The sequence below is a fragment of the Emys orbicularis genome, chromosome 11 (assembly GCF_028017835.1).
Source record: "Emys orbicularis isolate rEmyOrb1 chromosome 11, rEmyOrb1.hap1, whole genome shotgun sequence".
NCBI classification, from domain to species: Eukaryota; Metazoa; Chordata; order Testudines; family Emydidae; genus Emys; species Emys orbicularis.
This window is the reverse complement of record NC_088693.1, coordinates 53,004,353-53,031,873: the sequence shown is the minus strand read 5'-3', so window position 1 is coordinate 53,031,873 and position 27,521 is coordinate 53,004,353. Positions and strand designations below refer to the sequence as shown.

Below are 27,521 nucleotides of genomic sequence, written 5' to 3'. Positions count from 1 at the left end.
AGGAATGTGAAGAAACACACCCCTGAGTGACACAAGTTTCCCACACATAAGAGCACGTCTTCACTACCCGCCGAATCGGTGGGTAGCAATCGATCTATTGGGGATCGACTTATCACGTCTAGTGAAGACGCGATAAAATCGATCCCCAATGGCTCTTCCGTCGACTCCGGAAATCCACCGCGGCAAGAGGCGGAAGCGGAGTCGACGGCGGCGCGACAGCGGTCGACTCACCGCCGTCCTCACAGCCAGGTAAGTCGACCTAAAATACGCAACTTCAGCTACGCTATTCACGTAGCTGAAGTTGCGTATCTTAGGTCGACCCCCCGCTGTAGTATAGACCTAGCCTAAGTGTTAGCGTGCACAATACTATGTCAGCGGGAGATGCTCTCCTGCCGACAGAGCCTCCCAGATGATTCAGAGGGCCTGGGGTCTTCGGCGGCAGGTCCCGGGGCGGAAGGACCCCTCGCTGCTGAATTGCCGCCGAAGACCCGGAGTGGAAGAAGCTCCGGGGGCCAAGGCCCCACGAGAGTTTTCCGGGTCCCCTGGAGCAAGTGAAGGACCCCGCTCCAGGGCCCCCGAAAAACTCTCGTGGGGGCCCCTGCGGGGCCTGGGGCAAATTGCCCCACTTGCCCCCCCCTCTGGGCGGCCCTGCCTGCCAACATAGCTACTGCCACGCATTGGGGGTGGTTAATTATGTCGTCGAGTGAGAGCTCTCCTATCGGCATAGAGCAGCTACACGAGAGATCTTACAGCGACACAGCTGCATCAGTACAGCTGTGCTGCTGTAAGGTCTCTACTGTAGACAAAGCCTCTGTCTGTGTCCAAGCTTCTTCCACCAACGCTGTCACATTGGGCACCCACACGTTCACTCTCAATAGTCTGGCAAGTGGTCCCCATCTCCGTTGTGAGCGTGAGGTGGATTGACTTGGAATGGGGTGTAAAAGTTAATGAATAAGAGTGCCCGTAAATTGTGGCAGCATTGTCATGACCTTAACTTTGCAAGATGAGAACTGTGAGGTCGGCATTATGGGATTTAGGCACTGCTGGTAGGCAGGAGATAAAGAATCAGCAGCATCACTCTGCATCAGAGGCAGGAGGATCAAAAGAGTAGGAAGAGTTTAGAGGACAGTATATCAGCATACTCAGAAGAGCTACAGCAGCTGCAGGGTTAGACCATTGGCATAGTCTGCAAGCAGAATCCCACTGTTGTTTCTGTCGACATTACTGAAGCTGATCTGTGTATCGTGCGGTCACAGGACTATCAGCATGCCTTTGCTGCTGCTGACAGGCATCACGCCATCAGTGATGATCATGAGACAGGAGAAGCAAAGGAAACAAAACAGCAGTCCTGTGCTTGGGGTGCTGCTGCTCTGTCTTCTGAACAGTGGAGGTGCTTGCCCTGGAGCAGAATACTGGAGACAAGTGGGCCTCCTCCTGACTGCTGTGGCTGAGCGGTGACTCAGCTGATTCCTTCTGATCCCCCTCCATATTAATATCTCAGAGGTTCCATGTCCGTATGTTTGTCTGGATGCAGAGTTGATATGTCAGATGAATCCCTCCTTTCAAATTCAGCAGTTGCACTCTGTGGACAAACGTTCCCCGGTCTCTGTCTCTCTCTCTCACAATTGCTTCCTTGAGTGCCTGTTCTTACTGTTCAAGTCTGGTTAATTAGACCTGATTTGGCGGCCGCAGCTCTCTAAGATCCACATACTGAACTGCTTGAGTTGGAAGATGACCAATGTTGGGGAAACCTGGCTGCAGCTCTGAGGTGGCCCCCATGTGTCTGGCTACAGACCCTTAATTAAGATACCTTATTTGGAGAACTGCCCATTTTATTTCCGAATGTGCAGCCACCAGGGGTGAAAGTAACTTCAGGGACTTACCTGTACACGGGGCGGCCAGGGTCCTGGGCAAGGTGTGGGGGGCAGCTCTGGGGCCCCGGAAGGGGCGGGGCCAGACTCCCCCAGCCAGCCCTTCAGTGCTGCCCGGCCCGCGCCCCGGGCCCTTTAAATCGCCGCCGGAGCCCCAGGGTAGCAGCAGCGGCTGGGAGCCTTTTAAATCACCGGGCCCCAGGGCAGCTGCCCCTTTTGCCCCCTACCCCCCATCAGCGGCCCTGCCGGTACGGTCGGCTGTGTACCGGCTTTCTTACCGGTACGCCGGACCGGACCGGCTTACTTTCACCTCTGGCAACCACCTCTGTTACTAATGTGCTTGACTGTCTCCATTTTGAAGCTCATTCTGCAACTCTTCAATGCACAGAACAGAAGAGAACCCTGATCATTCTCATGGAGCTGTGTCTCCCTTCTAACATGGTTTACTAATAATAAATGTGAGACTTATTAGAATCTCAAGTAGGGGAAAATGAAGGCAATTCCTAGGCACACTTCCTCAATTGTGGCCTCAATAAACAGACAAAGACAGTAGGCCTCTGTCATCAGAAAGCAACAGAGCTGCTTCTAACGAGGCTGTTCCTCACGGTGTCCTAGTAATCAGTGTGTGCCTTAGAACCTTAAAACTAGGAAATCAGCAGACAGTCGGTGTTTTGATTGGCTCAGAGGCAGGACACACTGCCACTCAGAAAAGTCAAGATGCTGACCCTCCTGAACCACATGGCAGGTTCAGCTAAACAGGGAGCTGTAAACCATACTGTGTGACAAATCATGTGACAAAACCAAAGCAAGCCTCAAAAATGTGCCACAAGAGCTGTTCTGACATGTTTCCTGAGATTGATTGTAACTAGTGAAAAAAGATTTTGGATAAAATTTTCAGAAGTGCCTAAGTAACTGAGGTCTGGTCTACACGACAGACCTATATCGGTATAATTACATTGCTCAGGGGTGTGAAAAATCCACACCCTTGAACGAAGTAGCTATACCAATGTACACGCCCCCAGCCCCAGAGCTTCTCCTGCTGACATAGCTGCTGCCTCTCGGGGAGGTGGATTAACTACGCTGACGGGAGAGCTCTCTCGTCGGCTTAGAGGGCCTTTGTTAAAGTGCTAGAGCGGCACAGCTGCATCGGTGCAGCTGCGCCAATCAGCGTTTTAAGTGTCATTTACCCTTAGTCTCTTAAGTGCCATTTTCAGAAGTGATCTAGGCACTATTGGAGCCTTAGGTCTTGTGTACATTGTCAAGTTTCTGCACAGGACAGCAGCTTTCTGTAGTGTAAGTCCTGAGGTGTACACACTGCCAAGCCACTTCGTGCGCAGAAACTGCGCAGTTGCAGCGCTGTAAAAAAACCACCCCGGGGAGAGGCATACAGCTTTCTGTGCCAGTGTTTTCAGTGCCAGTGTAGACACCCTGGTCGATTACAGAGCTGCATTTAGCCTCCGGGAGGTGTCCCACAATGCCTGTTCTTGCCTCTCTGGTCATCGGTTTGAACTCTACTGCCCTGCCCTTGGGGATGCATGCAATGGTCTCAGTGCATCTTTCCAGATGACCATGCCTGCTCCACACACCAGGCGATCCCCTGCTTGGAGCAATGCCAAGCTGCTGGATTTCATCAGCATTTGGGGAGAGGAGGCTGTCCAGTCCCAGCTGCGCTCCAGCCGTAGGACTTATGATACCTATGGACAGATTTCACGATGCATGACAGAAAGGGGCCATGACCGGGACACATTGCAGTGCAGGGTGAAAGTGAAGGAGCTGCGGAACGCCTACCACAAGGCTCAGGAGGCAAACCGCCGTGCCAGTGCTGCGCCCACGAGCTGCCAGTTCTACAAAGAGCTGGACACGATACTCGGTGGCGACCCCACCTCCACTGCAAAGTCCACTGTGGATACTTCGTTGGCTCGTGTGCCAGTCAAGAGTGGACCGAGCCAGGAGGAGGAAATCTTGGAAAAGGTTGTGGAGGGGGAGGGGGACCCAGAAGCAGAGGATGACTCGGAGGCCAGAGATTCATGCAGCCAGGAGCTCTTCTCTACCCCAGAGGAGGCTAGCCAGTCACAGTTGTCGGATCTTGGCGAAGCACAAACAAGAGAGGAGGCCCCTGGTAAGTGGCTTTGATTTTGGGAATCGCTGAAGCGAGTTGTTGAGGGCAGGAGGGTTGCAGAAAGCAGGCTTGTATCTGTCTGATGTGCGTACCATCACATGCCTAGTCTGAGCGGCGGAACAGGGTGTTGATTGACTCCCTCACTTAATGGGAATCTGCCTCAGATCTCCAGGAAACTCTCATGGAGATACTGGGCAATCTGCTGCCACAGGTTCTTTGGCAGAGCGGCTACTCACCATTTTGGAGGTCTTGTGGCTTATGTGTGCTTGCCTGGGGTCAGCCAGTTAGTGACAGGTATGTGAATAGTGCCTGTGTTTCACATCACTGAATCAGTGGTCTGTGTGTTGCAAACAATACTGCTTCTGTAAAATGTTGCATTTTGGCTTCACAGAGATGACCTTGGGAGCCTAGCCTCCCTCTTTGTTATCGGCAGCAGAACGGCTGCACAGAATTAGAAAGCGGCCAAGAAGAACTCAGGAGGACTTTCTGCGTGATGTCATGATGCACTCTGCGGCCGAAAAACAAGAATTGAAGGAGTGGAGGGACAGCAAGAAGAGGGACTGAAAGGAGAACGCTGCGTGCCAGAACAAAGCCACAGAGCGCCTCTTAAATGTTCTGGAGCGCCAAGCAGACACGCTCCAGGTGCTACTAGCACTGCAAACTGAGAAGCTCCGTGCCTGCCCTACCCTGCAGCCGCTCTCACAAAACTCTTTCCCATGCACCCCCCAGACACCACCAACACACTCTTATGAACCTCCTGGATCCAGTCTGTACCCGCAGCATTCCACTCCTCCCCCCTCACAGTCCAGCACTGCGGACTCCCAGTACCCACTGCACTCAACACCCGTCCCTCTGCAGTTTAGCCCTGCTGAAGTACAGTACCTGCTGCACTGTACTCCAAAGGAGAAGGTTGGATATGATACTTGGACATACACAAATCTTTAACCATCCCGGGACCCCACCTCCTGGGACCTTTCCTTCCCCCATGCGCCTCAGTGCTGATGTGTTTGGGTTTTTTTTGTCTCTCTCTTCTGGTTGTTGTTTTTTAATAAAATAATTGTGTTGGTTTGAAAGCAATCTTTATTCTATGAATTGAAAGCAAATAGAGCCCTGCAAAGCAACAAGTAATTTTCTTAAACCTTCCTAGCGCATCGTCTGCCCCAGGGATTGGCAACCTTTGGCACGCAGCCCTCCAGGGTAAGCTTCCTGGTGGGCCGGGGCGGTTTGTTTACCTGCTGAGTCCACAGGTTCGGCTGATTGCAGCTCCCACTGGCCGTGGTTCGCTGCTCCAGGCCAATGGGGGCTGTGGGAAGCGGCGCGGGCCGAGGGATGTGCTGTGGGATAACTCCCCAGAGTGCACCGCTCTGAATACCACTGCAAGTGCCGCAAGTGTGAACATGCTATTGCACAGCCAGCTGACAGTGTTAACACACAACAGTGGTTTCCCTTCAGCGCTCTCTGAGCAGTGCTGTAACTGCCGGCGCTGTAACTCTGCCAGTGTAGACAGACCCTTCATTTCACTGAGAGTCAATGAGACTTTGGCTCCTTGGTCACTTTTGAAAATGTTATGGCTTATGCACAGCTTCGTCTCTGACATTGGAAGAGTTAGAGGGACAAGGTGGGTGAGGTATTATCTTTTATAAGACTGACTTCTATTGATGAAAGAGCCACACAGAGCTCTTCTCCAGGCCTAGGAAAGGTACAATCAGTGTCACAGCTAAATACAAGGTGGAACAGATTGTTTAGCATAAGTAGTTAACACACTATAAAAGACTATTCGAGGTGAAGTGGCCAGTTGACATCTCTCCAATCACAGGACAAATGTGAGGGCTAGTGGGTTATAGGTTGCTGTAATGAACCATAAATCCAGTGTCTTTATTAAGATCACAATTTTTAGCGTCTAGCAAAGTTATGAATTTAAGCTCCCAGACTCATGTTTTGAAGGTGTTGTGCAGGTTTCCTTTGAGGATGAGGACTGAGGGGTCAGATATGGAGTGATCGTTCTGTGAAAAGTGTTCACCCACAGGTGATAGGATGTTCTTTGTTTTCTATCATTTTTTGGTATGAGTTCATTTGAGAGCACAGTGATTGTTTGGTTTTACCCACATAGTTGTTTTTGGAGTGTGGTGGATTAGATGTGCCATGTGTTGTGATAGGTATATGTAGGACCCATGGATCTTGAAAGGCATCTTGGGGGAGAGCGGGTGTTGGTCACTGTAGCAGTGGAGAAAGATACGTCCGCAGGTTGTGCATCTGTTGTTATGGCAGGGTCTGATGTTGCTTTGAGTTGGTGGGTCCTGGTCTGTGTATCCTGGAAGAGTTAAAATAGCATCCATCTGTGGTCATACTAACACTGAATTGCCTATCAGCCATACAACATACAGATTCAGGAGGTACCAGCATGATGGTTTTATAAACGAGAAAAGAATATATCTGGGTTTGGGTATGATTTCACTTCTGGTTGGTTATTTACTTTATTTTCTGGCTTTAGGGTGAGGGAAGCTGTAGCATTATCTTTTATGCCAATGTATCTTTAATTACGTCAAAGGTGCCTACAGTCTGGGATAAATATTATAAATGTTTATATATAATCATGAATTGAAATAAATATGTACATATACAACGTGATATATTATGGGTCAGATTCACAGCTGGTCATAGTTCCATAGAGTTCATCGGCCGGCACCATGGCAGCTCACGCCAGCTGAGGATCTGCCTGTATGTACAGTAATTCCTCACTTAACGTCCTCCCGCTTAACGTTGTTTCAAAGTTACATCGCTGCTCAATTAGGGAACATGCTCATTTAAAGTTGTGCAATCCTCCCTTATAACGTCATTTGGCTGCCTGCTCTGTCCGCTGCTTGTAAGATTCTGTGGAAGAGCAGCGACTTTACAAGGGAACATTGCACAAGTTCCTCTTCTCCGCCTCCTCACTCTCCCTCCCAGCGCTTCCCCCACCGCCAAACAGCTGTTTCCTGGCACTTAGGACTTTCTGGGAGGGAGGGGCAGGAGCAGGGAAGTGCCACATCTCCGTTCCTCCCCCTTCCCTCCCAGAAAGTCCTAGGACTTTGGAGGGGGGAAGGAGCAGGGATGTGGTCTGCTCCGGAGAGGAGGTGGAGTGGGGGTGGGAAGAGGTGGGCCTGGAGTGGAGTAGGGACAGAAAGAGGCGGGCCTTGAGCATTCCCGGCAAAGTCGGCGCCTGTTCTTCTCCAGGGAAGCTGCCGCTGCTGCTACGAAGGTGCTTCCTAGCATCCTTGCCTGCAGCGGGCTGTGCCTGTGGGAGGTAAGCCAGGGGCACTTCCCAACCACAGTACAGCACTGTACAGTATATAATGCCTTTTATCTGCCCCCAAAAAATTCCCTTGGAACCTAACCCCTCACATGTACATTAAATCTTATGGGAAAATTAACATCATTCCACTTAAAGTTGCATTTTTCAGGAACATAACTACAACGTTAAGTGAGGAGTTACTGTAATTTATTTTACAGTAGTGCATGCTTTAATTTAGTTTTACATGTCCAGTTGTTTGCCTTTTCATTTTTCTTTTGCTTTCTTTCTTTCTCTTTCACTTTTTTCCCGGCATTTCATTCCAGATCAAAACCACAAACAGCCCTTCACCAGAATTTTCCAGCTTCATTCCATCAATCCTTATTATACCGCCATGGAAACCCTCCAAGCCTTTTTTATTTTTGTGCTTTATCTAGGATGTCATGAGAAAGCTTTCTTACATTAGCCTTTTTTTAATCTTTTCAGGTGTGTGTGCAACATCGACTGTTCTCAGACCAACTTCAATCCTCTTTGTGCTTCCGATGGGAAATCTTATGATAATGCATGTCAAATCAAAGAAGCATCGTGCCAGAAACAGGAGAAAATTGAAGTCATGTCTTTGGGTCGATGTCAAGGTAATGCTCAGAGCAAAATTCATTTCAAATAATGTTTTCAGTTTTTGTGCCGAAATAAAAACTAGGGCTGGCTTGTTATTAGGCACTTCTTATATTTTCAATAGACTCGTCTAATTTACTGTACAGGATACGGTCTGGTGGAGTGGGAATTTTGTTGATTACAGGTTTTGAAATACTGGCCCATATCTGAGCTGTGGCTGAGCTCTGGTTGGTGCAGCCCTGGAGGGACATGTGCAAAGGTGGCTTTAAGCAACTTTTGCAACCTTCCTGCTCCCGGTGCCACATTCTGGGGCCCTTCAGCCCTAGAACAGGCCTCAGCAGAAATTTCTATAACATTAAGGCTGCTGTGTTTGGCTCATATCTATAGCCCCAAGAGGCAGTTCCAGCCCCTAAGCATCACAGTGGCAATAGGAACAGCCCAGTCACACCCTCTTCCCCTGGCCAAACCCTCTGTGCTGGAGGTTAGAAGGGAGGCGGCATTGGAGCTGCTATGGCAGCTCCAAGCTGCATAGGGATTCTCCTGCATATGAGGAATCTTGCTTGAGGGCTGCCTTGTGCCACTGGAGCAGCACAAAACAGTCTTAGTGGATCAGAGGGATCTGGCCCAATATCTTTAGTGGAGCCTATAGAATCACCATTGTTTGTTGTGTCACCTGGATCTTCATGATGCCAAAGTCACAGAGCCCAGCCTAATGAATATGGCAACCCTCCTCTTCCCAGCAGAAAGGCATATGTCCTTTCAGGAAAGAACTCGGTAATTCTTGTTTGCCTGGCAGCATTCAAGATGTAGGGTTAGGATTCAGAGGCATGTGGCCCTATTTCATGTGTGCGCCAGCATAACCACTGAGTCGGTTTTCAAAAAGCCCGTTTTGTGCTCAAAATAAAAATGGGGGAAATGTGGTTTTAAATAGTTGCTGTAAATAAAATGGCCATTGAGTCACAGGATCCTTAATAGCTCCCCCTCAGCTTCTGACCTATAAATCCTAAGCACATCTATTTACAGAGCCAACTAAACCTGCATATTAAACACAGTCCTATACAATATTTCTTTAAAATGAACCCTCCTTTCCTGTTCACCATTTTCAGATTAGGTTATCACCGTGTCCGGATTATTTAAAACAATGAGGAAATCACACCTCACTGTAACTGGATCTTTTTAGATCCAGTTAGACATTGTTAGATAAATGTTAATCCAGGAATGGCAGATTTGTGTCTCAGCATGGGGTGAATCAGTCCAAAGACCCTGATCCTGCAATTGACACGTTGCTGTCAGACCCTTTCTCCCATACACAGCTCCCTTGAAGTCAGTGGAGCTCTGCATAGGTGCAGGGATCTACTTGCTTACACTCTGAGACTTACAGGATTGGCCTCTCTTTTACAACAACAGCAGCAAATGTCAAAGCAACACATATTTCTTTTAACACAGACAACACAACTACTACCACAAAGTCTGAAGATGGACATTATGCAAGAACGGATTATGCAGGTAAGATTCCTATTATAATATCAGTAAAATGAGAAGTACAATCGGCAAAATCTGTGGGGAGAGAACACTTTCCCCTATGTCTGCAAAACTGTAGGTGTCGTAATCTTTAATTTTTATTTTTATTTTTTACTTACTTACTGGCTATGGAAAAAATGTTTTGTGGGTTTTTTTTAATCTGAAAACTGCCTCTCTTTTTATCAAATGTCTCATCATCACTAATATACAAACACTCGGGGGCAAAAAAAAAAGTCTTTATTGACAGTGAGACTAGTTACATTGCAAAATGCTTGCCCTGGCAGCAAGCATTGGTGGAAATCAGTACAACTTTCACACTGAACCAAATGTTGCAAATTGTTGTCAGAACACCTGAATATGATTAAGTGAAAACTAATAGTTTTGTATAGCTCCTCCCTAGAATAGAATAGCTGCTACGTCATCAGATGCTGCTATAATTGATATTATGTCTGTGTTTGAATGTAAAGTTAATACGGTATTTATAATAGATTTTAAAAAATGATAAATGGCTTTAATTTATTTAGAAGCTCCAGTAAAAGTTAATGGCTACGTAGCATGATATAACATTTTAAATTAAAAACATGTAAATGTTATGTAGGGTTTATCGAATTTTGTTTTGGGTGAGCATCTTTCTTTTTCAAATCTTCTTACTAGGATTAATTTATGAGTAGTTTTTGTGCAAATATTCACAGCTTGGCTTTAGAACTGTGAATAGAAGCATTTGGAGTGTTCCTGTCAAAAATGTGGCAAGCAATGTGTAATTGCTTAAGCTTGTGTTGCTTTTGTATTGTGAAAATAGATCTTTACAAGGGAGTACTGTTGAGCTACAAAGCTCTGAATGCCAGGTTTACCCCCACCGATATGCTGTGCCGTGAAGATGAAACACAGTTTATCTCTTGGTGGTTTATAATTTCTCCTAGTAAAATTCTGTAAAACTTTTTATTAAGTTGAAGTTACAATAAAACGTTAAAAGTACATCATATGTTACTTATTCAAGATCAGATTAATAGCCAGAACCTGGCTAAAGATTCTGGCTTACTGGCTGGGAAGCGCTCCTCCTCTGCATATACTAACAAGGTTGACAATATTTCAAACGATCTACCCTCTTTTTGGTTCTTCCCTGGTGTATGTACTTGGTATGAAAGCTTTTCCATCATAAGGAGAATCTATATGTTACTATACCACAATTCCATAGGAGGATGGTTCATTTTTTCAGTTGTGTGCAATACAAAGTCTAGCTACTAACTATAAAAATAAATTAATTTGTCATTTGTTAGAAACGTAGGTCCTTTACTGGCTCATTAAGTAAGCAGGTCGGGAGATCTCTAGGAAGCTGGCATTTTGTCAAAAGATGAATCTCTTTTTAATAATTTTCGTTCAAAGCCATCTAATTCCTGGACACAACCACCAGATGTGCATGTATGTACCCTTTTCCCTGCAACTCTTCCAACAGAGCGCCTCCCTAGTAGCAAAAAATATGATGTATCTTAACTGGAGTCAAATGAAATATTTCATTAAAAAAAATTCTTTGAGTAATACAAACTGAAGATATGTACATACAGAGACACACTCATTAGATCAATTTCTTTATCCAAATTACTCTCTCACCTTTTCATCTGTATTGTTTTCTTATCAACATCTTTTTCAGTCAAAATTGTATATATCTTAGAAATTAAATCTTTTGTTCCAGCTTGCTCCTGGAACTCCTCAAAAGTGGTTGAAGGTCTAGAGAAAATCTACCTTGTAAATATTGAAAATATTGGCTCTTTATATTATTTACACTACTACAAATCTCTTGATATATTTTCAAATCTGTACCCAAGAACAGCTGTCCAAATTGAATAATCTCAGTTCCTACCCACAACAAATAGTCACTTTGATATTTCCTAGGGATAAATTCCTGATTATTAATAAAAGTAGCTAAGGGAGAGGGCCTCAACAACAAGAATTTAGAAAATTGGTCCAAAGCTACTTGAAATGTATGTTAGAAAGTGCTCACTGTTCATTAGTTACCAACTGGTAATCTAGGGTGAGGATGCATACTGGGTGGTTATTCTATGTGGACAGTAAGCCACACATTTAGAAAATGTTTATTCCATTCCAGTTTTAAAAGTGATGTATTGAGATTTAAAAAATATACAGGGCCAGATTATGGTATAATGAGCTAAAGGAGCACTGGTTAGTAACCGTAGAACCTAAACACGAAGGGAGGACACAGTGGGTTCACTTTGGTAGAGAGGAAGCCAAAATGCACCATGCCCCATATCTTCTCCATTATCAAGGAGCTTTTCCAAGAAGGACAGGGGGGTTGGGGGGGGGGATAAAGGAAAACTCTCCAGAGTCATCCCCCCAAAGCTTTGATTGATGCAAGCTTTTCCCTCTAAGTTGGCAATTGGTTTTCTTAAGACACAGGTGGGGCTGAGGTTGTATCTTGTGACAGGTGGGGGAGACAGCAAAGCTGGGCTAAAATGATTTCTTTTAAATTAGAAATAAGGACAAGCAATATTGTTGTGTTAAATCCTCTATTTTCCTTGTTTGAGACCTGAAGAGAGTGGTGAGAATTAAGGCCTGCGGCTCCTTTTAAAATGGTGTGCTAGCCTATCCCAGTCTGCTAGCCTTTAGTAATTTAGCTTTAGGATGGCAGTGAACCACATGACCAGGTGTCTGAACAAAAGAAGTGCATTTAAGTAAAAACCAGCTCAGCTGTAACAACAAGGGAAAGAGATGGAGGAAAGAGAGGTTGAGGATTAGGATGAGGGGGGAAATAGCAGTGACAGCAAGGGAGAGGGCCATTCGGAAGGAGGTGTGGTTGTGGGTGTGGGTCATGGTGAGGGGGAAAAGGGAGGACCACAGAAGATACCTTTGAGTCAGAAGCAGAAGGGAGACCAACGGCTAGATGTTGGTCAGGAAAGTCATGATAATTTCCCTTTGGGGAGCACAGAAATGGGGTAGCAATCCTGAGAAGAAAATCAATAGCAGCAACAAATTGCTGGAGATTAGAGGACAGGTTAGAGATGATGAAGAATGTGATGCTGAATTGTTTTGCAGGAGGCAGGGGCAGAATTGAGGCAAAAATGAACAAAGGGGTATTGGAGAAGGTCTGTGAGCATCAAGAACTGCAGAGAATTCTGTGAGGATACTAGAGTGAACGTTACAGAAAGTGGAAGGGACGGGGGTCTGTGGAAAGGAGAGAGCAGTGATGTCCAAGGAGAGAAGAAGATCAATAAAAGAGTCATTTTCCTCACGGGCAAATCTTCTGTAGTATCCCAGAGCAAAAGAAATAAGGTCACGGAGCTTCAGCTCCTACATTGTTCCAACTCCCCAGAAGACATGCACTGAATCTGAGTCCCTATATTGGTGGAAACGGAGGGGATGTCCTAGGTCATAGCTCTCATGCAATAATATTTATCTAGCTATAATTCATAACTAATCCCTGGTGGCTTCTTATCTGATTTGAAGCCATATGGGTTCCAGATGATGACCTGCCTGTTAGGGTAGGTCCTTCACCAATGTAATTTGGTGTAGTTTCATTGACTTCAATGGAGCTACACCAATTTACACCAGCTGAGGATCTGGCCTCTTTTCTGTACTTAAATCTATTGTTTAATTTCCAATCTCTACATGTGGTAACTGAGTTTTGCTAAACTTGTAGTTTGAAATCTGGTAAGTTCATGCAGAGCAACCCATATAACTTCAGTTTTGCACAGTGCTCATGGAGTAATCGCCATTGAAAACTTTAGATTAAAGGAATCATTTAGAAAAATATCTAAAGCCCTTGGTAAATTATTAGTCAAGATGGAATAAACTGAAATAAAACTGAGGTTCATTGGCAGTTCAGGCTTCAGTTTTAGAACCACTTGCAGGACTGTATACGACATGCATTTCTCACATTCTTTAACGTGCATTGCTGTTTGACTATATGTTTAATGATTATTTTAGGGATATTCTGGTATAGTGTGTGTTACTGTACTTCCTCAGAAGGGGAATGCCATATTCCTCGTTGGGCTGATTTTTATGTGAAGAAATATTACTTCCTTCATCACAGTATCTCTGAAATAATACATCCAAATTAATGAATCCAGGGCTTTCAATAGAAATCCCTTTACTATGCCTAGTATCATTGGGCACCTATGAGGCCTTGTCTATATTGCAGAAGTGTTGCGGGTATTGGGGTATAGCTGTATCGGCATAGCTATACCAGCAGTGCTCACCCTAGTGTAGACACAGCATATCCAAAAGGAGTTTTTCTGCCAGTGTTAGAACACCACTTTAGTGATGGTAACAGAAGTACTCTTCTGTCAACATAGTTGTGTCTGCATCGGGGATTTTGCTGGCTTAGCTATGCCAGCTAGGGAGTGCGGGTTTATTCACACATAGCTGTGCTGACAAAACTTTATATTATGGGCCTGGCCTGAGACAGAATTTCATGCCCACTTATAAAAACTCTGAATCACATGAATTGACTTTACCAGGAAGAAAGGGAATAGGGGAATAATTGGTATTGTCCATTATATTGATCCTAACACTGCAAAATGCTCTCTGTAAAAGATCTGGTAACTAAAGGGACGCAGGTAGTTCCCTTTGCATGCACACATAAAGTCGCCAGAGTACAGTGGTCTTAAAGGATCACCTGAACAATCTCTAAGGTGCAGCTATATTTTTCATACTAGCCTTTTAATATTGTACATTTATTCACCATACTTGCTTACTAATGTTCTTCTTTCAAACCACAGTGATTTTTGTTAATACATTTATGTCCTTCACTGTTTACAAAACTGAAAGTTCACTTTACCTGGAAATGTAAATCTATCCATGGATTTGCTATATTTCTTTTTTTCTGTTTGTTTTTTCTTTTAAGGATCCCATTCTACACAGACAAGTTTTGCTCTGAGAAATGGACATGGATAAATAATTTCAGATAAACAAACTAATGACAGAGTGCATCGTTTTCACTAAAACTAAAATATGCATCGGGGAAAGAGTGTCTGTGAGCTTGCAAGCAGATGTGAAATTCATTACTTTCTCAGGTGCTTCTCTTCCACCAGCATCCAAAAGCCCACAGCTTTTACTCAACTGTCACTGCCGGCTTTGCATTCTATGTGTGCCTGTCTGTACCCACGCACACATCCCTCTCATTTTTAATAGGACACTAAGGGATTTGTTTACTTGTATTGAGAAATTGTCATCTTTTTGGCAAATTTCAAATGCTAGCCATTTTGGCAAATTTGTAAAATAGTTTCTCAATGGTTTTTTGGGGGGTTGGGGGGAGAAGGGAATTGGTGGATTTTTTTTCCCCCCTAAACCAACTGGCAATAAATTTATTCCTACAACTCAGAAGCTACATTTTAAAATACTATAAGGAGGGGGGGGGGGTGTACGCACGCATGCACACACACACACATATATAGATAGATAGATAGATAAATTAATTCCTTGAGTATTTAAAAATATAGCTTCTAAGTTGTGAGTAGGGCAGTCAGTGTTTCCTTGAAATTCCATCTTGTAGGTTGGGAAGGCCTGCTCTTCGTATACATTGATTTTTTTTGCATATCCTCATACCTTTTTTAAGCCCAGGCTATCAAACTATTTTTATTATCTAATTTTTGTTTCTTTACCCTCCACTGTTTATAACGGCCTCTTAGAAGCTGGGCATTAGCAATTATGCCTGTACTGGTTTTATTCTTTTTTTCATTGGACAAACACCATTTTTTTTCCAACCCACCTGTGATCACTCTGAAGACTATCCCAATATGGCTGGGCCATTTTCAGTGTTATGGTTCACTAGAATCATTAGTGATAACATTGATAGTTTTAATACAGATGTGAAAAATGATTTGTTAATTAATAGTCACTCCTTACTAAGGCAAAAATCCCCAGATAACCATTGATCAGGCCTTGAGTGTTTGGTTCTTCAGGGGCTTGATACAAAATCCATTGAATTCAATGAAAGTCTTTTCACTGACTTCAGTGGGCTTTGGATTGGACCCCAAGAGAAGAGAAAAAATGTTACTGAACTTATACATAAAGTCACTACTGTTTTATTCTTAATGTCAGGGACAGTATACTAGGAATTCAGAGGTATTCCCCCACCAGATTATAACAGTTTTAAAGTACATCAAATTTTACCCTAAACTACTTGACAGTGTCCCCTTTTTAAATTAAATTTTATATAGACTTCCATGTCATTCATTTCCTAAAATCCTGGAGAATAATATAGCCCTACAACTTTGTTCTGAAATACAAGCTATTACATAGTTTTTGCTGTGCCTTTGCAAACCAGGCATTCCTGTCTTCTTTAAGGAATAAGCAAGTGAGTCATACAGTATAGGGTGACCAGATGTCCCGTTTTTAAAGACATAGTCCCGTATTTAAGCCCTCCTACAGGTGTCCTGACTTTTTCTTAAAAACGGGCAAATTGTCCTGTATTTTCTGTCTCCCCCCTCACCATCAGTACTGGCGGGTCCTGCTGCTGGCCAAATCCCGGCTCACCAGCCGCCCGCCCACCAGCGGTGAGTGGGGAAGTCCAGTGGCCAACAAGAAGGGTGGGTGTGCAAGTCTGTGGTGGGGCAAAGCTGCTGTGGTTGGGGCCGGACGCTCCCCCTGCCGGTCCATCCGCACAGCCGCTGCTGCATGCCGGCTCTCGTCCACCTCCGGAGCTGTGGTGGCTGGTGAGTGTGGGTAGGTGCCAGGCGGCAGCCTGTTACATGTCACCTCTGCTGACCGCCCATCGGCCCTTTATGTGGTCCCCCTCTCGCTGTCCTCTCCCTGCTTTGCCCCTTCACACACACACCCAGCCTCCCTCCCCCCGGCAGGGCGTGTCCCGCTCCCAGCACTGTGCAGAGACCCAGCCCCTGGTCAGAGCGCTCAGCTCACCAGCAGCCTGGCTGCCAGGCTCCTTCCTTCCCCCACTGCCTCTGGCTGGGCCAGCGCCGTGGGAAAGGCCAAGACACTCCAGCCCAGGGCACTGGCCAAGAGGCGCCGAGCCCTGCATGTGCCAAAGCCCTGTGCTGCGCTGGCACGGGGAAGTGTCTCTGCTAAGCTCTGGATGGGGTGGGGGAAGGGATTTCCAGCCTGTTCATGTGATGCCCCTGTAGGCTCCACAGCAGCCCCCCCAGGCAGGGGCTTAGCACCTACTTCACCCGCCCCGCCCTGGGTCCTGCCCCCAGGGAGCGCGGGGCTGCTCCGTCCCCTAGGCACCTTCCCTTGCTGAGCCACCTCTCTGGCCTGGTTCACTGAAGCCCCTGCAGTCAGGTTCCTGGGCGCTGGTGCACAATGAATCCTTAGGGCTTAACCCCTTCCTGCCCGCGCTGTAACTGGGGGGACAGGAGGTTGCTAGGTTATGTCGGTGGCCAGCAGCAGCCTGGAGGTGTTAGCTGTCTTCCAACACAGTGTGGGCAGGAAGGGACAAGCTGCTTCTAGCCACAGGAGAGTTGCGGAGAAGAGATGAACTCTGCAAAAGCATGGGCCAGGTCATCCCTTCCGACTCTCCTGTGGCTGGAGGCAGCTCCTGTCCCTTCCCTCAGTGCAAAAAGGCTTCTGCTGGCTACATTCTGGTTTGAACCATGGCAGAAATCTGGGGGGGTAGACCCTGCCTACTCCCCACCCCCCACGTGTTCCCTCGGGAAGACGCAGCACCAGGTACCAGGAGAGGCGGGTCCATCCTGGGGGCCCAGCCAGGCATGGAGGGTGGAGAGCGCCGGGCAGAGAGGGTCTACTCGGTTGGTCACCCCTCCCCACGTGAGAGAGGTGCACGGGAGTGTGTATGTGTCACCTCTCCTCCTTGTGAGGGGGGTGTCACTTCTCCCCATGTGAACCCTAAGCCCTTAAAGATAAGAAGGTAAATAAAAAGAATCCAACTACGCAGTATTTCTTTTTAACGGGGCTCAGTCAACTTGATGTTAATTTGAACGTTTGTACTGCATAGCTCTGATTGATTGCCATTGAACTCGCTTGAATACGAGTAATTTTACCAGATGTCCCGTATTCAGCAAAGAGAAATATGGTCACCCTAATACAGTAGCACACTGTGCCTCCATCATACAGAAGAGCGAAACCTTTCCTCACCTGCAGCTTTAGAAAAAAGTTAGGGAGATTGCATCCTTTCACTTGCAGATCTCTCTGGATTTCCATTTGCATAGGATCTAAGTTGGAGGTGGCCACGCACTAAATTAATACATCATTTAGCAAGTTTTGGTGTTTTTCCCTGACATAACTTAAATAATGAAAACACATACAATACCTGGACACCTGGACAGCTGATTAAATGCTGTTGGCAAATCTCTGGATATATGTACATTTTCCCTGATATTCAACTACCTCTAATTGCAGTACAAAGGTTCTATAAACTCCATGTGCCTTAAAAGTCAACAACCCTTAAACATTTATTTAAATATTAGTTACATTCACAAGGATATGATTCCATTAAAAAAATATCAGGTTTTTGTACAGTGGAACAAAAGCAATGGAACCCCTTGGTGGAAGAAAAATGTTTTTCAACTTTTTCAGCCTAGTGTAGGCTTTCACCCTAGCCAGACAGGTTTTTTTTTTTATCCAATTTTCCTGTAATTTGAGGGACCCAATCAGTCATTGTTTGCTTGGGGTATTTTGAAGACATGGCTGCAATGAGGCAGAGGAGACTAGGAGACCCAGCCTTCTCGTCTCCCCTGGCCCCTGAGGGGAGCTGGAAGTTTGGCCAGCCCACCCCTCTGTCATGATTAAGGAGCTGACAGGCCAAATTTGAGTGGTGCTGTGACACCCCCCCCCCCCTTCACTCAAATTTGACCTGGCTGCCCCTCCATCAGGACAGAGAGGTGGCCAGGCTAAATATGAGCAGCAGAGTAACCCTGTGAACCTGTTTGGCCTCATCCACCTTTTGCAGTCCTTCCTATGTCCATGGGCGCTGGGCATCCCAAGCCCCTGAGAAAAGCAGAGCAGGGGGCACTGATGGGAGGATTGGATCCAGGCTTTTTAGGCTTCCTATGGAAGTGGAGACACAGAAGGGGGATGGCCCCCGGAGGGGATGGTGCTCTTCAGCCTGACCACTTCGCTGGATGTGGGGCAGGAAGACTGTAGGTCTGGGTGCAGAGGGAGACTTTGGAGTTGGGTATGGGGGCAGCAGATGGAGAGTGTGTGTAGAGCTGGGTGCAAGGGGAAGAGCGCACGTCTGGGTGCAGATGCAGCGTGAGAGAGTTCAGGACTGGGTCTGGGGACAGTGAGACGGAGTTCACTGGGGCTGGGTGCCGGGGAGCATACAGGGGGAGGGAGCTTGGGGCTGGGTTCAGGTGGCGGGGGGTTAGACCTCTGGGCCCCCTCCTTAGGAAAATTCTGGTTGCGCCCTTGTTTGGAGATACCACGTCACATCCCTCCCAGTGTCTGCTGAGTTGTCTGAGCATTCAGACATGTAGCTGGTTACATATAACCTGAGCCTAAAGACTGTGAAGGCAAAATGTATAGGCAGAAGACCAGAGCTGAGCTCAGTGCAAATGTAAACAATAACTTTGCATGGGGGAAGAGCTTCGAATCTGTTTTTTCAGCCTCAGCCAAATTGATCCTGACACAGGGCCTTCCAGAGTAGGAAAATGAGACAAAGAGCCGGGAGGAGGGGACAGATCTTCTAGAAATTTGAACAGTATCATGAAGAACAAATACTTTGTAATGAAGGGTTTTGACAGCTATGCACAACCATCCGTGAAATATAGTTACCCACCAAGAAGATGGAGTAGGAGCTACCAGTAACAGCTGGAAAGGAAATTTGTAGACAGATATAATCTTTATCACACAGAGAGACAGAAGAACAAGCAAATGAATAAGACAGCAAAGCAAGGAGAAGAGTATGTTGAAGATTGAAAAGCAGCTAAAGTGGCAATCGCCTGAGCATGTTGCAGCAAGAATCAGTGGAAAATGTATTTCCCTTATGGTGGAATAGAGACGAATAGATAGCAAGTGCAGAAAGGGTCACAAGCAAATATGATGGAAAGACAAGTTCATAGACTAGGAGGAAAGGATTTTTGGTGACACAATGGTGAGTCGTTTGTCTTGAAGTAGACCAAATAAAACTGATGATGGTAGCCCAATTTAGAGTCATTCCAGTTTGTCAAGATTATTTATATTATCGTTTAGTTGTACTACAGAAGCACCTAGAGACCACAGTTGAGATCAGGGTGCCATCGTGCTGACCACTGCACATATGCATAGTAAGAAAGCACCTCAGAGAATGTACAATCTAAATAGATAAAACAGACAAAGGAAATATTGTTATCTTTGTTTTACAGATTGGCATTTGAAGCATAGAGAGACACTTGCCTGACACACAAAGTGTGTGGCAGAGTTGGAAACTAAATCTAAGTCTGCTGAGTCCCAGTCCAGCACCTAAACCACTAGCCCAACCTTCCTCTCTTACACACACATATTAGAATGTAAGACTGGCCAATGGTCATTTCAGTTGTCCATCTAGCCCAGTATCCTGTCTCTGACAGTGGCCAGTGCCAGAAACTTCAAAGGGAATGAACAAAACAGGGCAATTTATCAAGTGATCCATCCCCTGTCATCCAATGCCAACTTCTGGCAGTCAGAGGTTTAGGAACACCCAGAGCCTGGGTTTGCATCCGTGATCATCTTGGTTAATAGCCATTGATGGACCTATCCTCCTTGACCTTATCTAATTCTTTTTTGACCCCTATTATAGTTTTGGCCTTCACAACATCCCCTGGAAATGAGTTCCTCAGGTTAACTGTGTGTTGTGTGAAGAAGTACTTCCTTATGTTTGTTTTAAACCTGCTATCTATTAATTTCATTCAGTGACCCCTGGTTCATGTGTTATGTGAAGGGGTATATAACCCTTTTTCCACACCATTCATGACTTTATACATCTCTATCATATTTTCCCCATAATCGTCTCTTTTCTAAGATGAAGAGTCCCAGTCTTTTTAATTTCTCCTCATATGGAAGCTATTCCATCTCTCTAATCACTTGCCCTTTTCTGTACTTTTTCCAATTCTGATATATCTTTTTTGAGATCGGGCAACCACAACTACATGCAGTATTCAAGGTGTGGCAATACCAGGGATTTACATAGTGGCATTATGACATTTTCTGTCTTATTATCTATCCTTTCTCTGTTGGTTCCTAATATTTTATTAGCCTTTTTGACTGCCGCTGCACACTGAGCAGATGTTTTCAGAGAGCTATCCACAATGATTCCAAGATCTTTCTTGATCAGTAACAGCTAATTTAGACCCCATTGTTTTGTATGTATAGTTGGGATTATGTTTTCCAATGTGCAATAAATGTGCATTATTTGCATTTAACAACACTGAATTTCATCTGCCATTTTGTTGTCCAGTCACACAGTTTTGGGAGATCCCTTTGTAACTCTTCACAGTCAGCTTTGGACTGAGTATCTTGAGTAATTTTGTACTGTCTGCATTTGCAACCTCACTATTAAACCCTTTTTCAAGAACATTTATGAATATGTTGAACAGCACAGGTTCCAGTACAGATCCTTGCGGCGACCCCATTATTTTTCTCTCTCCACTCTAAAAACTGACCATTTATCCTATCCTTTGTTTCCTATCTTTTAACCAGTCACTGTTCCCTTTACCAAAGCCATGTTGACTCTTCACCAACCTGTCATGTTCATCTAGGTCAGGGATCGGCAACCTTTGGCCCGTGGCCCGTCAGGGAAATCCGTTGGCGGGCCGGGACGGTTTGTTTACCTGCAGCGTTCACAGGTTCGGCCAATTGCTGTTCCCACTGGCCGCAGTTCGCCGTTCGAGGCCAATGGGGGCTGCGGGAAGCGGCAGCCAGCACATCCCTCAGCCCGTGCTGCTTCCCGCAGCCCCCATTGGCTTGGAACGGCAAACCTCAGCCAGTGGGAGCTGCGATTGGCCGAACCTGCGGACGCTGCAGGTAAACAAACCGGCCCAGCCCGCCAGCGGATTTCCCTGACGGGCCACGTGCCAAAGGTTGCCGATCCCTCATCTGTGTGTTTGATAATTCCATCCTTTTACTATAGTTTCTACCAAATTGCCTGGTACTGAAGTTAGGCTTACTGGCCTGTAATTGCCAGGATCACCTCTGGAACCTTTTTTTTTTTAAATCAGCATTACATTAGCTATTCTCCAATCATTTGGTACAGAGGCTGATTTAAGCAACAGGTTACATGCTACAATTAGTAGTTCTGCAATTTCATACTTTTGTTCCTTCAGAACTCTTGGGTGAATACCATCAGGTCCTGGTGACTTATTACTGTTTCATTTATCAGTTTGTTCCAAAGTGTTCTCTATGGACACCTCAGTCTAGGACAGTTCCTCAGATCTGTCACCTAAAAAGAATGGCTAGGTTTGGGAATCTCCCTCACATCTTGTGCAGTGAGGACAGATGATTCATTTCGCTTCTCTGCAATTTTTTTTGTCTCTTATTAGTTGCTCTTCAAAGTCTTTTTTGGCCTGTCTAATTATAGTTTTACACTTGACTTGCCAGAGTTTGTTCCTTTCTATTTTTCTCAGTATGATTTGACTTCCAATTTTTAAAAGACGTCTTTTTGTCTCTAACCACATCTTTTACTCTGTTGTTTAGCCATGCTGGTATTTTCTAATAGCTTAAGTATCTTAACTAATATTTACAAAAATCATTTTTGAAATCTGTTATCCATAATTGAAGAAGCGAAGGGGCTCTTAAAAGGAGGGCTGCTATTTTAATCTACTTCCCAGCAAGAAGTCCCTCAAGGAAGGACCTATTGCAAGATGTTAGTTACACCTAATGGGGCCAAGCTCCCATTGTATTCAGTGGAAGTTGGATCAGGTTCTAAAACAGATGCATAGATAGAAAATTGCTGTAACATGATATTGCTTCAGAGAAAACATCACATCTCTGGGCTTAAAAATCATGAGATTTTTTAAAATAAATTGTGGGTGTTTATTTGTCTTCTCATTTTTGAAATTTAGAGTGCACTCAGGTCATATTTTCAGACTTTTTTCCACAACTGTGAGGGCTAGATACTTTTAAAAAACATTAAGCTGAGATTCTTATGTAATTCTATGAATCTGGGACCTGCAGTTTTAAGAAAAATATCAAATATCCTGAGTCTCATAATAAAATTGCAAGAGTTGGCAGCATTGATTAAATTGTATAGCTTTTTTTAGGATGAGTTCTATGGAACATTATATAACTCTCTAAAACTCTATTGGTTCTGTCCCTAGTAAGTTCTGTATGACTTTTTTGCAAGGGTCGGGGAAAAGCTAAATGGTTACAGTGAGAAGCAAGCCCCATGCACAAAGTCCCATGCTTGGAGACAGGCAGTGGCACATGTTTCAGTAATATTTAGTGTCACATTATTTCCTGAAGGGCCTGTAAGACTGAAGACAGACTTATGGAGATTTTAATACAAAACTATAGGGAGAAAGCAGTATTGCTCATTTAATCCATCAACTCTGAAAGTATAGCTCATTTTTTATGAGTGTTCTCCTGTAACTCTGAATTGCCTTATGACAAGCTTATATGTGGTCAAATGCGGTTGGTTGGTTGGTTGTTAATGGGAGATACAGTGTTCTTTCTTTACATAGTGTTGCCCGTTGTTGCACTCATAGATCCTAAAGCTGTGAGCATTAAAACTGAAATTGACTTGTGATCATTAAATGAATTTCTAGACATCTCTTTTCCATAGACTTCTGTCACTCAAGGAGAGAAGTAATTTCCAATAAGATGTGCTTTTAAAGCTCAGTCCTTAATTTCCTAATTAATAAATTTGGACCATAAGTTACATTGAGTTGGTTTGTGCTTCATTTCCATAATGAGCGAATTCAGCTATGTACTGAATAAACATTGAAATGAAAGCTGTTTGGTTTGTCCACAAGCACGTAGCCTGAAAACAAAATATGTCTAGGCTAATAATTTGATCTGTATGAAATAAATAAACAGCAAATGCAAGCACCAGCTTGTAGCACCAATTGGCATGAGCAGCATAATAAATAAAAGGTTGGACCAGGCTATTATAGTGTCACCAGCTTGCCTGAAATATTTAAGTCCTGGAAATGAATTAAGGTGTCAAACTTCTTGGAAATTTCTGAGGGGAAATTTTGCAGTACAAGTATTTTTCCCTCTGGGGTTTGCATTAAAGCCGTGCAAGATTCATAAAGCTTGCTACAACTCTGGCTCACAGTTTTTCCACTTCCTTCCTACCACTGTACTTTTGTTGTTTTTTCCCCTATAATATCATGTAGCCAGTCATCTGTAACATTATGTTATGTTAGTGGTTATGGATAAACACAGAGAAACTATATTTGCAATACATATGAGGGTTGTACACAGAACAGCTAGCCAGCCTGAGCTCACGTAAGCATTCCTGCAAATTTCTCCATTTATGCCCCAGTTCATAAATGCATCATGCATCATTTATATATGTTTCTGCTTATTCAAAATGCAGAAATCCCTGTTCTTAAGCAAATTAGAGGCTGTTAATGCTAATCCCTTTTCCCCCCTCTACACATCTTCGGTGTAAGTATCAGTGCTATGCTCAAGAGAATAAAATAAGCTCAAATCGCAGTAAGGTTTGCAGAAAACTGGACTTTCCCTTCTTGGATATCAGAATTAGACTCAGAGGGTTAAATTAAGCCTGCCTCAACATAACTTCTAGCCCTTTAAACTATTAAAATTATGCTGTGTTTTTAACCAGAGATTCTATTTAAATGTGACATTGGTTGGAGAGGGATGCTGAGAAATAGGGAATGTGGGAAGGACTGCTCAAATACGTTTGCTTAATTTGCTAGTCGTGCTTTTTGTAGTGCTCTAGGTAAGGCTATGTCCCAGCATTTGCTTTCTAAACCTTTGTTTTCAGAGGTTTATGAAAACGAGCTAGCTGAAACATGCCATACAAAGGTGACAAGATTTCTGAGTGGAATTTTCAAGATACGCGGTAACACTTAGCCGCATGCAGTATTACGGCCTTGTTCTGGTGAAAAGATTACAGCTCTCACACCAAAGTTGTTTTATATAAAATTAAGTCACACAGAGAGACATAATCAACAATGTATTTTCACTACCCCCTAGGCAGATCATACTTCTAAAACCACTCCCCCTTTTTGGAAGTTAAATCAACGCTGCTTATACCTTTAATAAATAGCATTCTTTGTTAATTCCATTTGAAAGCATGGGAAGAATCGTTCTGTGGACTCAAGTGGCTTTCACAGGACTACACCTTTGTTTATCACAGAGAGACACAAATCCACTTCATGTTACGTGTTACACTGAAGCTTTTAATTTTTTTCCTTTAGTATCCAGAACAAATCTATGTTCCAATTCCCCTGAAAAAAGAGGAGACTAAAAATCCATAGCAGAATTGCAGGAAGTATGCATAAATATTTTTGAGTATAAAATATTTATTCCTTAATCTTAATAGTAGTACACAATTGGCATTGGAGCTAGCACTACAAATACCTTTCTGGTACTTGATATTCATGTTTGATGACTGGGTTTGATTTTATTTTCATCTGCTCATAGCATTGTTTTAAACACTGGGATGTAATAGCATTTCATTCACCATTATAGAAAAAAATTAGATACATACCAGATACCATACTGACTGGTACAGGTGTATACCTCTGACAGCATCATCTGTCCCTCTGTACCCAAAGAAAACTATCCAAGACCTAGGCTCTGTTAACTTTGTTAAACCTGGCTATGCTTGGAGCCCAGGGTTGAGATTTCACTATCCTAGGTTCCATCTGGCCCTTTTGTAGACTTCAGAATTTCTAGTTAGTTAGTGGCATTCTTCTTCTTAGTACTCTGCCAGGGCTGGAGACATAATATAGAAGCACAACAGCTCCCAACAGCACAAAACACTAATTTGAATTAAGTTAATTGATGCTGCAGGCAGCCACAGTAAACTTTACTGCATATCAGCGCCATTCTAGGAAAACCACCTGCTAAAAGGATGCCACTAGAGACTCTGCTCTCCCACCACGGATCTCAGGATCTCTAAATGGACAAGATGGAGCACAAGGAAGTGTATGTGTAAGGGGAAAAGGTTTATTTGCTTAATTTTCAGAGGGCCTTAAGTATTTGCTTTAGTGAAAAGAGAGGCTGTTTCTTGCTTACTGTAATACTTTTCCCCATCAGCACAACCTCAGAGAAATGTTATGTCACATCCTTAACTGGTGTAAATCAGCACAATTTTACTGACTTCACTTTCCACCAGCTCAGGAGTTGGCCCCATATTTTTTCCCTTTATATATCTGAATTTAAAAAAATACATTTTCACTGGTTGTGTCAGCAAGGCAGCTTGGTCCCTCCCCACACCCCAGCCAATTCTAAAAGAAATAAGAAAATACTAATGGCAAAAGCATGTTACTTCCAAGGATGGAAAATGTCAATAGATATTCAGAAATATAGTAATGACAATTAACTAGAATATATCAAGGCACAAGAGCTAAGATTTTACTAGCAGCTCTGCAACATTTTTTTTTTAATTTGCTTCCAAATGAGAGTTGATTTCACAGCTCCTCCTTCCAAATGCACCCTTTTACTTTAAAAGGTACATACAAACATTCCCCTGTGCACATCAGAAATCAGTCCGTTGGATATTTGTAACAAACAGGCTCATAACAAAGAATCTATTAAGAAATTATTCAAAAGCCACATTCACCTGTTTTATTAAATGACTCCTAAGACCTGCAGTCTAGCATGTTAACACGTGTCCCCCATGAGTGTCACAGTTAGTGTTAAATTATCATACTCTAAATATAATAGGTGTAAACTAAATGTGTAGTTACATAATCAGTGGCAGTGCATTTCCTAATTATATCAACACTGGATTGGAATGCACTTTCTGCACAGTGCTATTATGACAAGCATTATCCATTTTTGACAGCATTACATAATAGTAAAATGTATTTCAGGCTGATTTAAAAAAAAAAACACCAACTACTACTACTCCCCATGGCTTTTTAATCTCTCTCTTTTACATTATCTGAGGTTTAAAGCTATGTGTATTGTACATCAAGAACACCCCTTCCCAAGGGTATTTCATTTGCAATTTTATTTAATAATGGAAGCATACTTTTATCTAGCTAAGATGGGAAAGGATTAAATAAAAATCATTCTAAAATCAAGTAACATAAACCTAGCCGGCATCTGAGTTCTGAAAATGAAATAGCCAGAGAAGGACATATTATTAGTCTATAATATTTAAACTGATAAACTATTAGCATTTTGTCAGGCAGAATGCATCCTAAGCACTTCTCCTTTGCAGATTGCTTCAGCATGAACTGTAACTGTTTTAGACACATCTGGCACTGCAGAATTTTCCCCCTTCTGTATTTCAATGATTTAAAGGGCCTTGGCCAGGCAGATGGATGTCAGCTGTGTGGTTTAAAATGTTTATAAAAGTGAATACAGCTTTTAAGAACTAGTGGATGAAATCCTGGCCCCACTGAAGTCAGTGGAAGCTTTGTGATTGATTTCAGTGGGGCCAGGTTTTTGCCCTAATGCTTTTATGTCGGTTTTTATTCTTGTTAAATTCCCCATTTCTAGAAATTGTTCTTCCCCCACTTAATATATTTACAATGTTGTTATGAAGGAGCAATGAGTACGGTAAAATACTGATCCTTTTCTTTTCCACAAATACCATCATTACATTTCACTTCTGTGGCAGTTAAATAAAGCAATACTGTATACATAGTAGGTTATATTCCACTAATAAAGCATTCCATTTCTATAGCCCGTTCCATCCAAGGGTCAAAATGGATTTTGCAAAGAGTAATGAACTGCAGCCCATCTGATGTAGAGAAATATTCTTAGCCCTATTTTTATGGAACAGGGAAGTGAGGAAGAAGCTACCTTCTGGGTTCCATATGGTAGAAGTCACTGAATATACCAGGAGAGGGAGGCCCAGACTATCTGCTCTTTTAGAAGGTCTTGCTCTTGGATGGAGACCATAACAAAACTTTCAAAAAGAAATGAGGCCTGGCTGCTCAGAATGTACACCTGAGGGAGCCGACAGTTGCCTTACTTTGGAAAGCAAAGTCTGACATGGATCAATGGGAAATGTCAATTAAAGGATGTTGAAGTCCTGGAAAAACATACTCCCAAGATCCAAGGAAAGTGAAGATTGCGTAGCAGTGGCACTGGATCA

General features: G+C 43.9%; 1 protein-coding gene across 1 annotated transcript in view; it reads left to right on the top strand.

The window, feature by feature from the left end:
• The window catches only part of TMEFF2 (transmembrane protein with EGF like and two follistatin like domains 2), a 169,885-nt gene that overhangs the window by 112,785 nt on the left and 29,579 nt on the right, over positions 1-27,521 (top strand). The window contains exons 6-7 of the mRNA XM_065413642.1: positions 7,745-7,893; positions 9,320-9,379. Of these exons, the coding sequence (XP_065269714.1) occupies positions 7,745-7,893; positions 9,320-9,379 (209 nt within the window). The remainder of the gene's footprint in view (positions 1-7,744; positions 7,894-9,319; positions 9,380-27,521) is intronic.